The sequence below is a fragment of the Rhinolophus sinicus genome, linkage group LG04, assembly GCF_036562045.2.
Source record: "Rhinolophus sinicus isolate RSC01 linkage group LG04, ASM3656204v1, whole genome shotgun sequence".
Taxonomy (NCBI): Eukaryota; Metazoa; Chordata; class Mammalia; order Chiroptera; family Rhinolophidae; genus Rhinolophus; species Rhinolophus sinicus.
The window spans coordinates 91,558,190-91,573,009 of NC_133754.1; the positions used below are offsets into that span (position 1 = coordinate 91,558,190).

General features: G+C 36.1%; 1 protein-coding gene across 5 annotated transcripts in view; it reads left to right on the top strand.

Moving 5' to 3' along the window:
• The window catches only part of TRPC4 (transient receptor potential cation channel subfamily C member 4), a 217,893-nt gene that overhangs the window by 171,375 nt on the left and 31,698 nt on the right, over positions 1 to 14,820 (top strand). For all 5 annotated transcript variants that reach the window (XM_074329993.1, XM_074329992.1, XM_019736606.2 and 2 more), the window contains one exon: positions 3,054 to 3,193. In XM_074329993.1, coding sequence (XP_074186094.1) covers positions 3,054 to 3,193 — 140 coding nt within the window. The remainder of the gene's footprint in view (positions 1 to 3,053; positions 3,194 to 14,820) is intronic.

Genomic DNA, 14,820 nt, shown 5'->3' on the forward strand with positions numbered 1-14,820 from the left:
CAATACAATTATAGATGAGGGTGGATTTAAAAATCCACGCCATTACTATTGTTTATCCTATTTGCTCCATCTGTTCTTTGTTGCATTTTTCCATTTTATTTTCTGCCTGTTCATGGATTGAGTATTTTTTTTGTAACTCCATGTTTATTTAAATTTCTGGTTCTTTATTTAAACATTTGAAAATATTTTAAGGGAATTCCCTTAAAATATTTTCAAATGTTTAAATATGGAATTTTAATTTGTCACAGTCTAACCTCTAATAATATTTTGTCTTACATGTAGTATAAGAACCTCATGATAGTATGTTTCAAATTCCTCTCTCTCATTTTCTGTGCTAATGTCATATGTTTTACTTTTACATATGTCACATGTTATAAACTACAGTAAATTGCTATGATTTTTGCATTAGGCTCTCAATGGTATGTTAGAGCAATTCAAAAAATTTTAAATATATATTTTACATTTATTTTTATTTTAGCCATTTTAGATATAGATTTTCATTTCTTTTTATTAACCTAAGTTTGTATTTAGTATCATATACCTTTTGCTTAAAGAAATATCCCTTTAGCATTTCTTGTAGCATGGGTCTTAGGACAATAAATTTTCTGGGTTTTTGGTTGTCTAAAAACTGTCTTTTGTTCACCTTCATTTATTTGAACTATTTGTTCTATGTGTAGAATTCTGGAATGATTTTTTTTCCCTTTTAACACTTTAATGATGTCACTCTGTCTTGCATAATTTCAGATAAGTTTGGTATCAGTCTTATATTAGTCCTTTATGTGCAATGTATCTTTTATTTTCATGCCACCCCCAACTCAATGCTTTCATGCTTTATCTTTGTAAAAACAGTGTGAACGAGAAGTATCGTGTGAGTGAGTGTGTGTGTGTGTGTGTGTGTGTGTGTTGTAAGGGTATTGATTCCGCCTGTGCAGCAGACTAGACAGAAGTACATAGCATTTATGTGTGAAAATAGACATTCCTCTTCTGCTAGAACATTAGTGGAGGAATTTGAGGCAATATTATCAGGAGCTGAGCTGGGTTTGGGTTTCGTTGTTGTTACAGTCGGTTTCAGTACACCATATACTACTCCTTAGGGTGATATTATGGATTGCATGTCTCTGTCCCTGCCATATTCATGTGTTGAAATCCTAACCCCCAATGTGATGGTACTTGGAGGTGGGCCTTTGGGAGACAGTTAGGTCATGAGAGTGGATCCTTCATGAATAAGATTAGTGCCCTTATAAAAAGAGGTCAGAGAGCTAGCTTACTGTCTTTCTGCTCTGTGAAGAAACAAAGAGAAGTCAGCAGTGTGCAACTTGGAAGAGGACTCTCACCAAAACCTGACCATGCTGATAGCCTGATCTTAGATTTGCAGACTCCAGAACTATGAGAAATATATTTCTGCTTTTTACAAGACACCTAGTCTGTGATGCTTTGGTATGGCAACCTAAAATGACTAAGACAGGTGGGGAAAAGGGTTCCATAGCTTTTGCCTTCTCTGTGCACCTGTGCCTCAGAGGGTGTTCTCTATTTATGCTCTTGCCATTCCTCTAGTAATTATCAGCTTCAGCTTGTCACCTGTTGTCTGTCAGCCTGGTGATGAGGAGCAGAAGAGTCTCTGTTGTCCTAGTTAAGGGTCAGATTTATCAGCTCCTGTCTAGGCATGGGGATGGAGTTCTCAGTGATCCATGCCTGCCTTCTCGTGGCAGTGAAACTTTTCAGGTCATGTGCAAAAGAGAGTTTCCTAACCTTCCCCCAATGGAGGAAATCTCTAACGCTTTTGGTATAAATCCTAGGCTCAGGACTGTTTCTTGCTTTTCCCATAGAGCTAAAGTGTTTTACTCCTTAGGGGACAGGAACCTGAGTAGAGCTTTGTGCTTTTCTCCCAGAATCAGTAGGGTCTGTGGGAAAGAGCATGCACGTGGGTGCAAACTCTCCTTGTGTCTGTGTCCCAGGGGTTCTATTCTCTCTTGCTAGCTCACACTCAGTGTGTTTAAAAAGTTTGTCTGAAATCTTACTCCCTTGTATGATGCCAGCGACCTGTCACAGGTGACCTAATACTCAGATCGTGGCTCGTACTGGAGAAACCAGCGTTTCTTTCAAGTATAGGCTCCTTGGTTTTCCATCTCTGATGGGTTTGTGAAAAGTTATGATTTCATAGTTAATCTGACTTTTTCTTGCTTTTCGTGTCAGACGGATGTGAAACTCTCTGCTACACATTGACTTTCCAGGCTATCATTTTCTTAAAAGAGTCTTATTTTCAGCTTGTATTAATGTAGCTACATTATGTTAAATCATATTTATCCTCTCAATATTTCCTGATTCTGGATACTTTGATATCTTTGTCTCATCATTAGGCTCTGAAACAGGTTTATAGCATTTTAATAAGAATATGGAAATAGAATAATGATATACAATGATATTTTATAAGTACTTTCTAGAATTTGAAAATAAAACATTTCCTATTAAATTATGACCATAATAAAGTAAAGGGATATTTATTTTCTCTGGATGTAGCTTTAAAGCTATTGCTAGACAAAAGGTCTTTTGATGAAGTACCATGAATGTTATATTTCGTTTTGTCCAGGCCTGAAATCATATTTCTGAAGGTGTTAATTGCTTCCAAATACACAACAAAATACCCTGTTTAATGGTATTAATCTAGTTACATTCACTAGATACATTGTTTTTGACTTGGGATGAAAAATATCTTAAAGTATTTGTTTACAAGTATATGTTATGATATTTTCCATGAGAAAAATATAGCAGAATTACTGTTTTTGACTCCAAAATCACACATTCTTATGAATTTTCAAATACTATGTAAAAGAAAGTGAAGCTGCTCTAACAACATTCTCTACAATTAGCTGAGTGTCCTGAAATTCTAAAATCTGGCTGGGACTCAATATTATTACCTATAAAAATAAATGTTGCATCTAGTATAACTATATGGTCTCTTGCAGCTCCAAGATTCTATAATTCTTAAACTGTAAATATGTTTTTAGTAATGTGATTGAAAATTAAACTTACAATAAATCTTTCTATAATTGCAGGTTTTATATGGGGAGAAATAAAACAAATGTGGGATGGTGGACTTCAAGATTACATCCATGATTGGTGGAATCTAATGGATTTTGTGATGAATTCCTTATATTTGGCAACAATCTCCTTGAAAATTGTGGCATTTGTAAAGGTAACTATTGTTTATGTTATTGGTAAGGCACAAATTCTGATAAATATTGATGTACTTTCAATTGCTATCAATTTTATTAATATTGTTACTTAGTGTTATTTATCTATATGTGATATTCATCAGTTCATGACCTTGTTGATAGATAGATATAAAATACGTAGATAATACACAATTTATAGTCATAATACAAATTTAATAAACAATTAAAAGTTACCACTCAATTTTCTTGCATCTAAATTGAACGATGCCTCAAAATTATTCATAATAGCTGCTCTTGTTTCTATTCCTTTCAATTTCTAATGAAATTCTACCTCGAACACTGTTTAAATTTTGGCAACCAAATCTATTTTTATCAGTCATAACTAAATGATAAAATTACATAGCCAGATCAAAATATTACTCTTCAAAGTACTGAAATTATTACTGCAGTTTATACTAACATAGTTTGATATTATTAGAGCAGAATATAATTTCTTTCTCCTCATCCATTTCAACGTGATGGTGCCTGAAATCTTACACACCCATTACTCCCCCAGATTTTGCACATCAATCTTATGCCAAACCACATAATTTACATAATACAGTTTTGTTCTGCAATGACAATTGGGATTATTTTGTACTTTGGGGGATGTTTTTCAAACCAAAGTATTATCGTCTCTTCCTTCCTGCATTTCTTTTTCCGTCTTTTTTTTTTTTTTTTGTCTCTTTTTAAAAATTTTGTTTCAAAAATGATTAGTCAGTTAGTAAAAAATGAAGAGCATCTAATTGTGCTTTGCAGGAATGATTCATGCAACTTAGTGATCTGAACTAGAAAATGCTAACACGTAGGTGAACTCATTCATTTACTCTCATTTTCAAAATAAAGACCTCAGTCTCCTTGTGCAATATTCAGTAATGACAGGGTCAAAATTGCCCAAATTGGAAAGACCATAGTTTCCAGAATTTGTTCAATTCAAATGTCTTCAGCACTCATCAAAACATTAGGGAAAAGCACTTTTTCTACCTATTTCATGGAAAGCAAGCTATGTTTTAATAATGGAAACATAATTAGTAATTGTTCCTGTTAGTATTGAAGTTAATGCCCTTGAAGACCTTGAGATAGTAAAGGTACTGTCTTAACCGAGAAGGTTATGGATCTATGTAGAAGATGGACAGTCTGTTTTTAAGTGCAATTCCTCTTTCCTTTGTAATGATCCTTAAGTAAGTTTATCTATAAAATTCTTGACGTCTCTCTACTAAAAAGCAGTGTATTTTTGTGTGTGTGTGGCCCCATGCAGTTATAAAATTCTGGTTTTCTACGACTATAGCAGTTTTTCTCAAGCTTTCTGGTGCTTAAGAATCACCTGGAGAGCTTGCTAAAACACAGATTATTTTCCTCCCTCCGCAGAAATTCTAAATTGGGAGTATTAGGCAGGGACCTAAATTTGCATTTCTAGCAAACTCATCAGGTTATGCTGATGTAGCTAGTCTAAGGAAAAACTTAGAATAGCACTGGGCTGTATAAGTCTATTCAACAGCACAGAGAACTATAAGATTGATTCCAAAAGGGATCTCTCTCATAAGAGGTCAGACAATTAAGTTCGCAAACTTATCCTAGAAAAAGTGCTACATACCTCATTGCTGAATATCACTATGGTCACCTTCGAAGTACTCCCCTTGAGAAGCTATGCACCGATGCCAGTTACTAGTCCCTACTTCAAAGTAATTTTGGAACCCTTTTTCTGGAATGGCCATTAGAGATTTCATCATATGACCCTTGATGTCCTGAATGTCATCAAAATGTCTCTCTTTCAATATTTCATTTATCTTTGGGTAAAGAAAGAAGTCATTGGGGGCCAGATCAGGTGAGTAGGGAAGGTGTTCCAATACAGTTGTTTGTTTACTGGCTCAAAACTCTCTCACAAACAGTGCTGTGTGAGCTGGTGCATTGTTGTGATGTAAGAGCCATGAATTGTTGGTGAAAGGTTCAAGTCATCTAACTTTTTCATGCAGCATTTTCAGCACTTCCAAATAGTAAACTTGGTTAACTGCTTGTCCAGTTGGTACAAATTCATAATGAATAATCCCTCTGATATAAAAATAAAAGGTTAGTAATATCATTGCAACAAGTTCACAAGTCAGACCTCATATTTTTCTTATACATAATATTTATACTAAGATACATAATATTTTATATATTACTATGGTGTTTACATGTAGTCAATATATATTTTCACATATAAGATTCTTGTATACAGAAGACACAAATACATAAATTAATGGATACTGTGGGTTTTTTGCTTTCATGCTGTTAGACATGGGATTTTAATTTTCTTAAAAAGTTGTCAATTCTTCATATGCAATGTCTATTTTAATATTAAAATATAAACATCATTCTATAGTCTACATCAAGGGAATATTTATGCCTAACATTCAACTCATCCACCCCAATTGATGAAGAAGGGGAAGGGGCGTGGGAAAAGGGAGGTAGAAAAGTTGTCACTTTACCTCAAGTGATAATGAGGTAAATGACATGAAATCTTCTGAAGATATAGTTTATTTATGCACTTGAGTGATAGGAGTTATACATATATGATTACACATATAAATTCTGAAATGTTCTCCCCGAATGATTAGTTTGTGTGACTATAACTTGAGTTGCAGAATAATGGGTAATTGGGTAATTGCTTGCACTTTAGAGTCAGGCTTCCTGAGCTCAGTTCCTTCCTCCATCACTTACTAGTTGTGTGAACTTGAACCTGTTGTTTCACTTCTCTGTGCTTTATCTATAAAATTACAAAAATAACAATTTCTACCTTATTGTGTTGGTATAAGATGTAAAAGGGTTGATATATTTAAAGTGCCTGTTGCAGAATAAATGCTCATGTTAGTTTTTCTTTTCTCATTTACTCCTTTCCTTCTCCTTCAAGTACTCATCCCACTGGACTTGCTTTTTGTAATGTCTTTATTACACCTCTCATTTGTTTTATTTTAGTTGAAAAAGAGTTTGAGCTCTTGATTCATACCTCTGTTTTTTATAGCTAACATACAATATTATATTAGTTTCAGGGGTACACAATAATTATTTAACTAGGTATTTATATACCTAATGGAGTGATCACCATGATAAGTCCAGCAACCATCTGACACCTTACTATGCTATCATAATATTATTGAATATATTTCCTATGCTGTATATTATATCACCATGACTTATTTGTTTTATACCTGGAAATTTGGATGTCTTATTCCCGTTCACCTTCCTTTAATTTCCTCAACTATGGTTGACATTCAGTATTATTTTATATTAATTTCAGGTGTATAGCACAATGGTTAGATATTTGTATAATTTAAGAATTGATCCCCCTGACTAGTCTAGTACCCACCTAGCACTATACATAGTTATTGCAGTATAACTTACTATATTCCCTGTGCTTTACATTACATCTCCATGACTATTTTGTAACTACCAATTTGTACTTACAAACCCATCACACTTTTACCCTGCCCTCCGACCCTCTCCCATCTATCACTCCTATAAATCTAACACCCATCTGACACCATACATAGTTATTACAATATTATTGACTATATTCCTTATGCTATACCCTACCTCCCCATAACTACTTTGTAACAACTAATTTGTACTTCTTAATCCCTCCCCCCTTTTTCATCCACCCTAACCCCCCTCCCATCTGGCAACCATCAAAATGTTTTCTGTATCTGTGAGTTTGTTTTGGATTCATTTGTCTATTTTCTTCTTTAGATTCCAAATGTAAGTGAAATTACATTGCATCTGTCTTTCTTTGTCTGACTCTCCGCTCAGCACAACACTCTCCAGGATCATCCATGCTACCACAGATGGCAAGAACCCTTTCCCTTCCCTGACCAAGCAATATTCCATTGTATATATGCACCGCCTCCTCTTTATCCATTCTTCCATTGACAAACACTTAGGCTGCTTCTACATCTTGTCCATTGTAAACGATGCTGCAATGGATGCACACATCCCTTTGAAGTAGTGCTTTGGGTTTCTTCAGATAAATACCCAGAAGTGGGATTACTGGGTCCTCCTCTGTCTATTGTTATAGCCTTTGTTTTAAAGTCTATTTTGTCTGATATAAGTATTGCTACTGCAGAATTTTTTGTATGGTTCTCATTTCTATTTTCATGAAATATCTTTTTCTATCCCTTTACTTTCTGTTTGTGTGTGTCTTTTGATCTGAAGTGATTCTCTTAAAGGTAGTATATGTAAGGGTTTTGTTTTCTTATCCAAGCAGCCTTCCTATCTTTTTTTTATTTGTTTTTAATTGGGGAATATTGGGGAACAGTGTGTTTCTCCAGGGCCTATCAGCTCCAAGTTATTGTCCTGCAATGTACTTGTGGAGGGCACAGCTCAGGTCCAAGTCCGGTTACCATTTTCAATCTTAGTTGCAGGGGGTGCAGCCCACCATCCCATGCGGGAATTGAACCGGCAACCTTGTTATTGAGAGCTCGGGCTCTAACCAACTGAACCATCTGGCTGCCCATTTTTTTTTTTTATTAGAGCATTTAATCCATTTACATTGAAAGTAATTTTTGATAGATATATAGGTATTGCCATTTTATTATTCATATTTTTATTCCCCCGCCCCACCATCTTAAAGAAATCCCTGTAACATTCCTTGTAATACTATTGGTTCAGTGGCGATGAACTCCTTTAGCTTTTTCTTTACTGTCCTTCGATTCTAAATGATAGTTTTGCTGTGTAGAATACTCTTGGTTGTAGATCATTACTTTTCATCACATTGAATATTTCATGGCAGTCCCTTCTGGCCTGCAAAGTTTCTGTTGAGAAATCAGCTGACTGCTGAGGACTACCTAGTAGGAGCTACAAAGTAATCTTCATTTGTTTGCTCCCTGTGCTAAACCTGGTGGCATGTGGGAGAGGTCACACTGCAAACCAAAGATGTCTGCCACCAGTACCAGGCCTGGGGTTGTTCTGCAAAATGCCAGGGGCCTGTTGCCACCTGCCAGCTCCCTTAAGGTTCAGCTACTGATAAAGCTTCATGTGGTATACAAGTTGGGTGAGGCAAGGTCTCAGGGAGTCACTAGAGTGGGAAGCGTTGTGGTCACCAGATAAATACAGATTCTGGTTTAGTGCCAGTGCTGAGCCTGGCACTACTCAGCAAAAGTCTCAGAGCACACTGAGGCCAGTCATTGCCCTCTTGGAGCCCACGGACTCATAGTTTTACAAGAAAGAGTTCCCCACCTGGCTGCTCAACCAGAAAGTGCCTCTGGGGGAGTGGGGTGGGGTCCTAGTGAGTCAGCAGGGTGGAGCAGCAGAGCTCACCAGGTCAATGAGATTCAGATTTGGCCATCAGCATTTGGGGAGGGTTTAACACAGGAAAGATGACTGCTGCCTGCTAGCTGCATGGGAGAAGGACCCTACACAGGGAAAATGGTGACTGTCTTCCAGCCCTTTCCTCAAAGCCTTATACCTCAGTCTGCCTCCCCCCATATGCCTCTGATGCTTCCTGAGTCATTATCCCTCTGGAGAGCGCAGGGTGAGTGCATGTGAGTGAGTGGGTCTGTGCACAGTACCCAAAAGTGTATGTCTGAGTTTCCCTTAGCCTTCCTTCCCACCCACATGGTCAGAATCCCCACTGTTTTTCACAGCCAGATGTTGCGGGGGCTCCTCTTCCTGGCACCAGTACTCTGGGCTGGGGAGCCTGATGTGGGGCTGGGGTATCTCTCTCCTCTGGAGGGAACCTCCACAGCCAAGATATCCCTCCTCAGTCTCAACTGCCACATGGAGGTTTGAGGCAATCCCATTTCGTGTCTCCATCCATCCAACCAGTCTGGAGTGGCTTCTTTTTTATATCCTTAGCTATAAAACTTCTGTTCAATTAGACTTTAGATGTTTCTCCAGGTTGATGTTCTATAATTTAGTTGTAATTTTAATGTGTTCATGGAAGGAAGCAGGCACAGTGTTTATCTAGTCTACCATCTTGGATCTCTCGAGGCCACATGCGCCTTTACTGCATGAAATCTGTCTGATTTGGGGCACATTATAATATTTAATGAAGTCCTCAATTTTATATGTGTTAAATAATGATAATTAAAAGAGTGTCTACTTTGGGAGTCTGTGATGTCATACTCACTTGTTGACTAAGGCTTCCTTACCTTCTTTTGTTTATCATTTAATTTTTCATGCTAATTTTTAATAATGTATGACTCACTATTTCAGGAAAAGGTGCCTTATTGTGTACAAATATAGACTCTGTGATAAGTAAAGAGGACAGCCATTATGTAAATCAATCAATAAGAATTTATAGGGCATACTAGGAAACCAGCTTTTGATATGGTTGCTGAGAATGCAAAAATAAAAGATATAACCTATGCATTTGAGTGGTTCACAGTCAGGTGGAGGAAAAAGAAATGCATATAAATAAGGGCCTTACAATGTGATAAGGTCTACATCAGAGGCCCTGGTTGCATCAAGGAAGGAATTAAACTTTATTGGCACTGTCCTGAAATTATATAGAAGATAGAGGGAGTGGGCAACTGTCATGTTCATGAACATGTATGAGCATTCCAGACAGAAGACACAATGTGCCTGAGTGTACAAAGGAGGTCAATATCTATGAGATATGATACCAGAAATGGAGGCTGGAAGAGAATGGGAAGGACTTTCCATATTCTGCTATAGAATTTGGATTTTGCCCTATAAATAAAGAATTGCCATTAAAGAGATTGAAACAGAATGAGTCAAATGATGATGAATCCTGAAGTAAAGCAGTGGACATATGGGAAGCTAATAGAAGGCTGGATTTGGAAAAAAGAAATTAGAGGTAAGAACCACAGGATAGGTGATTTATTAATTGTGAAGTATCAGGTAAATGGAATCATCTAATTCTGCTCCTTGGTAAATAGTTTACCTGTGATGGCATAAGCAAGATTACCAAATGTTATAACTAACATCTCTGCTGGGATCATACTAGTTCTACCCCCCATCTGAGGGTGCATGAATGGTAGTGAGAATCCAGCCCTAGCTCTTTTTTGGCCAAGTTATGGATCCAGACCAAAAACGCTGTCAGCCAACAAAAAGGGAAACTTTTCTGTAACTGGTCTCTTCAGAGAGAGAACCTTTTGTAATAGGTCTGACAGAAGAGTCACACTTGCTTAATTGCTTTATTCTTTTGTAATTCTTCTATCTGGAGGTGTTTTGTCTGTTTTTTAATACCAAAAAGGGCCTTTCTAACTAAGGCCATGGTGAAGTTTGGACTCTGATCCACACTTGATATAAGTATTACCTGTGCCACTTCCTATCTGTGTGATTTGGGGCAAGTTACTTGATGTATGCCTCAATTTTCTTATCTGTAAAATGACACTAATAATTAAATCCCATAGAATGTTTGTGAAGATTACATTAATAAACACATTTATTACCATAGAATAGAGCTTAATATAAGCACTCAGTAGTTGTTTTTACTTTTATGTATATAATATAATGTACAATGCAATAACATTATATTGTACAAACACAGAAATATACGTGACTTCAGTATTCTCCTCCTTATATGAGAGGCTTTGTGGTGCTTCCTTAAATAGCTTGATTCATTAGCATTTCACAATTCATGGATTGTGGCTTAAAAAAACAAAACAAAACAAAAACTCCTAATTCTTAAAGAAGATGGTTTGTAAACTGTTTCCTCTTCTCACTATGTATGAAATGTTAGCTAATCCAGAGTTTGTTGATGGCTGGGCATAATTATAAAACATTAGTTTAGCATCATCAGGACTGATTTTCTCCTGAATATTATTTAGTCCCTTTCCATACATACAACTTATCTCATATTTATCTTCAGTCATTTGGCAAAAATGATTAAATTCTTATGCCAATTCCATTGTGTAATTTAAGTGATATTTTCAAAAATCAAAAATATTATAAATAGGAATATTTATTTTAATTGTTATGATAGATTTTTTTATTGCTCTATTCTTCTAAATAGTTCTGCGTATATATTTCATTGATCATCTTATTTTTATCAGCTAGAAAAGAGGCAATATTGTTGTGTCCATTTCACAAATGCTGTAACAGTAGTGTACTCTCCAAATTATGGGATTTTCTAAATATCTTTCAGTTTGCTAGCAGAGAGCTATAGAAGTTTGAATCCTAATTGTTTAATGTAGTATTATCTATCACAGAAGAAAATCATATGGCTTTCTACTCTTTTTCACTACTTAATTATCTAACCAATTTGTAGAAAGGGAATGGTTATTACCTTGTAAATTAGACATTAAAACCAGTCTACATTTTCTATTTAATCTCATATGACAAACATTTTTATTTTGCATCAATTAGTTTTACTCATTTTGATTGATCACTTGGCTTTTATAAATATACATCAGAGTCTAAGAGGACATAAAGATGCACTAACATATATTTTTCTGTATCCAAGGAACTTATGACCCAGTGCTATGATTCAATCATTCCTCCTCTCTTCACATTTCTGCTATAGTTTTTATGACCTGGTTCCAACTTCCTCTCATATTAATCTCACTATTTTCAAACGCTCCATTTCCCATTTTCCATTTTCCATTTCCACAAATGATCCACCTTTTCTAACAACATTGCTTTTGAATATGTCTATAATTTTCTCCCTTGAATGCTTTTTGAGTTCCCATTTATGTATATGCCCAGCACATAAAATCATTAGGCAAAGCTTCGTGCATGGGAAACTAACAAGAAATCCAAGGATGAATAATCTATTTTGTAGATCTGCAAAGGGGCAGTTCTCTTAAAATGAATCTGAATAGAAAATGAAATCTTAGGGCAAAACGAAACTGTGACAGGTTTAGACTAGAAAGCAAATACTTGAGAGAAAAAGGGAAGCAGGAATTGATGGTCCTCGAGGGGCTATGGATGTTTATGGTAGCTTTTGATCTCTCTCTGTCAAGGATTATTCTACAACATGAAGTGGACCAGCTCTGGTCAGTAGAATCCTAGTGTCCAATCATCTTCAGTCAAAGTGTACTTATAAAGGGAAGGATTAGAGTTATTTCTCTAATGTCTGTCTTCTTCACTACATTGTAAGCTCATATGACATGAACTATATCTTGTCTGATCAAGATGCTGCACCCTGAAGATAGTGCATGACATGGAATACTGAAGATAGTGGCACAGAGTAGGCCCTCAACATATATTTGATGAATGAATAACAGCTGAAAAATCAAAATAATTAGAATTTAAATCCATTCTGGACAAAGGGCCCAGTATTCATAGAAAGGCATTTTGATGAGAATGTGAGGGTAATTTGGGGAATTAGAAGGACAAAATGTTTGAGCCACAGCATTTGGTACCTAACTGGGGACAAGTGACAGGTTAATCTTAAGAGGAAATCAGAACCCAGATTCCAGATTCTTCATGTGACATGTTGGGAAATTGGAATTTCATCTTGAGGACATTGCAGAGAGTTGAAGTTCTTTAAGCAATATGTGCGATGGTCTGATTGGCCCTTTTAACAGATGATTTTGGAGGAAATAGATGATTGTTGAGATAAGGTTCAAGTCAGGGAGAGTAGTTAGGAGGCTATTATAATAATTTCTGTGTGAAATAGAGAAACTTTTTTAAGACAGTGAGGATACAAATGAAGAGAAGTAAGCAACATATGTAAAATTTTGGTTTAGAGGCCGGGAATTTGGAGAGGAAGACTCGAGGATCAACCTCAAATTCTGCCTTGGGTGATCTGCGGCCATTCACTAAGAATCCAAAAGCATAAACGGAGAAAGAGTTTGAGGATGATAAGATGATGAGTTCCAATTTAGCCTCTGAGTTTGAGATGAATATGAGATATCCAAGTGGAAAAGTCAATGAGGCATTAGAATATGAAATATGACTGTACGGTGAGGAGGCTAGGCTGGGGATATGGAAGTGAGAGTCATCAGCACATAACTGACAGTTGAAATCATAGGAAACTTTCAGGGAGTGTAGACTGAATGAAAAGAGAAGAAGCTTGCAAAGTGAACACAACATTTAACGGGCAAGGGAGAAAAACGAACCTGAAAAGGATACTGAGAAGAGGTATCACAAAAGGCTGGAGGCAAACATACAAAGATTGAAAAAAGAGAGAGAGAGAGAATATACATAGATTTTGTGAATACATTTTTGAAAATAGAGCCAAAGAAAAATGTGAAATTCAAGTTAACCTTTTAATTCTTAATAACGTATGTGGAAAATGCATTATAACTGAAGAATTACAATTTCCTCTGCAAATTCAAAGAACATGATGGTTTGTAAAATAAATTTAGTTGCTCTGTAAAACAATGACTGTGTATTTAAAAACCTAAGCTAAATGGCTATGTGAATGGCAGGAGAAAAATTAAAAAGCAAAACGTAAAAGAATGAAATTAAGAGACAATTGCTATAGGTTTATATCTCTACTTACACTAGTACCCCCTAATCTGTGGCTTTGCTTTCCACGGTTTCAGTTACCCACTGTCAACCACAGTCCAAAAATATTAAATAGATAATTCCAGAAATAAACAATTATAAGTTTGAAAATGCGTGCTCTTCTTAGTAGTGTGATGAAATCTCATACAGTCTAGCTCTGCCCAGCCCCGATGTGAATGACCCCTTTATCCAGCATCTCCACACTCGAGACACTTCCTGCCCATTAGTCACTGAGTAGCCATCTGGGCTATCAGATCAACTGTTGTGGTAGCACAGTGCTTGTGTCCAAGTAACCTTTATTTTACTTAATAATGTCCCCAAAGCCATTCACATACCTTTTATTACAGTATATTGTTAAAATTGTTCTATTTTTTTAATTACTGTTATCAATCTCTTACTGTGCCTAATTTACAAATTAAACTTTATCATAGGTATGTACCGTGTTTCCCTGAAAATAAGACCTAGAAGGACAATCAGCTGTATTGTGTCTTTTGGAGCAAAAATTAATATAAGACCCGGTCTTATTTTACTATAATATTTTATTTTACTATAATATAAGACCGGGTATAATATAATATAATATAATATAATATAATATAATATAATATAATATAATACAACACAATATAATACAATATAATACCGGGTCTTATATTAGTTTTTGCTCCAAAAGACACATTAGAGCTGATTGTCCAGCTAGGTCTTATTTTCAGGGAAACAGGGTATGTATAGGACAAAACATAGTATATATGTGGTTTGGTACTATCTGTGGTTTCTGGCATCCATTTAGCATCTTGGAATGTATTCCTCATGGATAAGTGGGAAATACTATATTCCTGACAGGAAACAAAGTTGCTGGATCAGGGAACAGACAAATTATTTACTTACAAAACAATCTTAGCATTGGTTTCCGTGCTGCAGATCCCCACAGTGTGGCAGATGAGAGCCTGATGAACCCAATGCATACAGGAGTTTGTACCACGGGAGAGGAACTAGGAAATTATAAATCTCAGAGCTTATATAGTGCAGCTTTACCAGCTGCCCATCTTCCCACTGGAGAAGGAGAAAGACCTTAATTTTCTAAAGTAAAGGAACTCGCTCTGGGCAGGCAAAGGTCCCTAGGTTTATTATCTTTAGAATGTTAGCAGATGGCTCCAGGGGAGGAGCCATCTTTGACTTAAGGTTTCTTTACCATTCAAACATTCTTTAATCC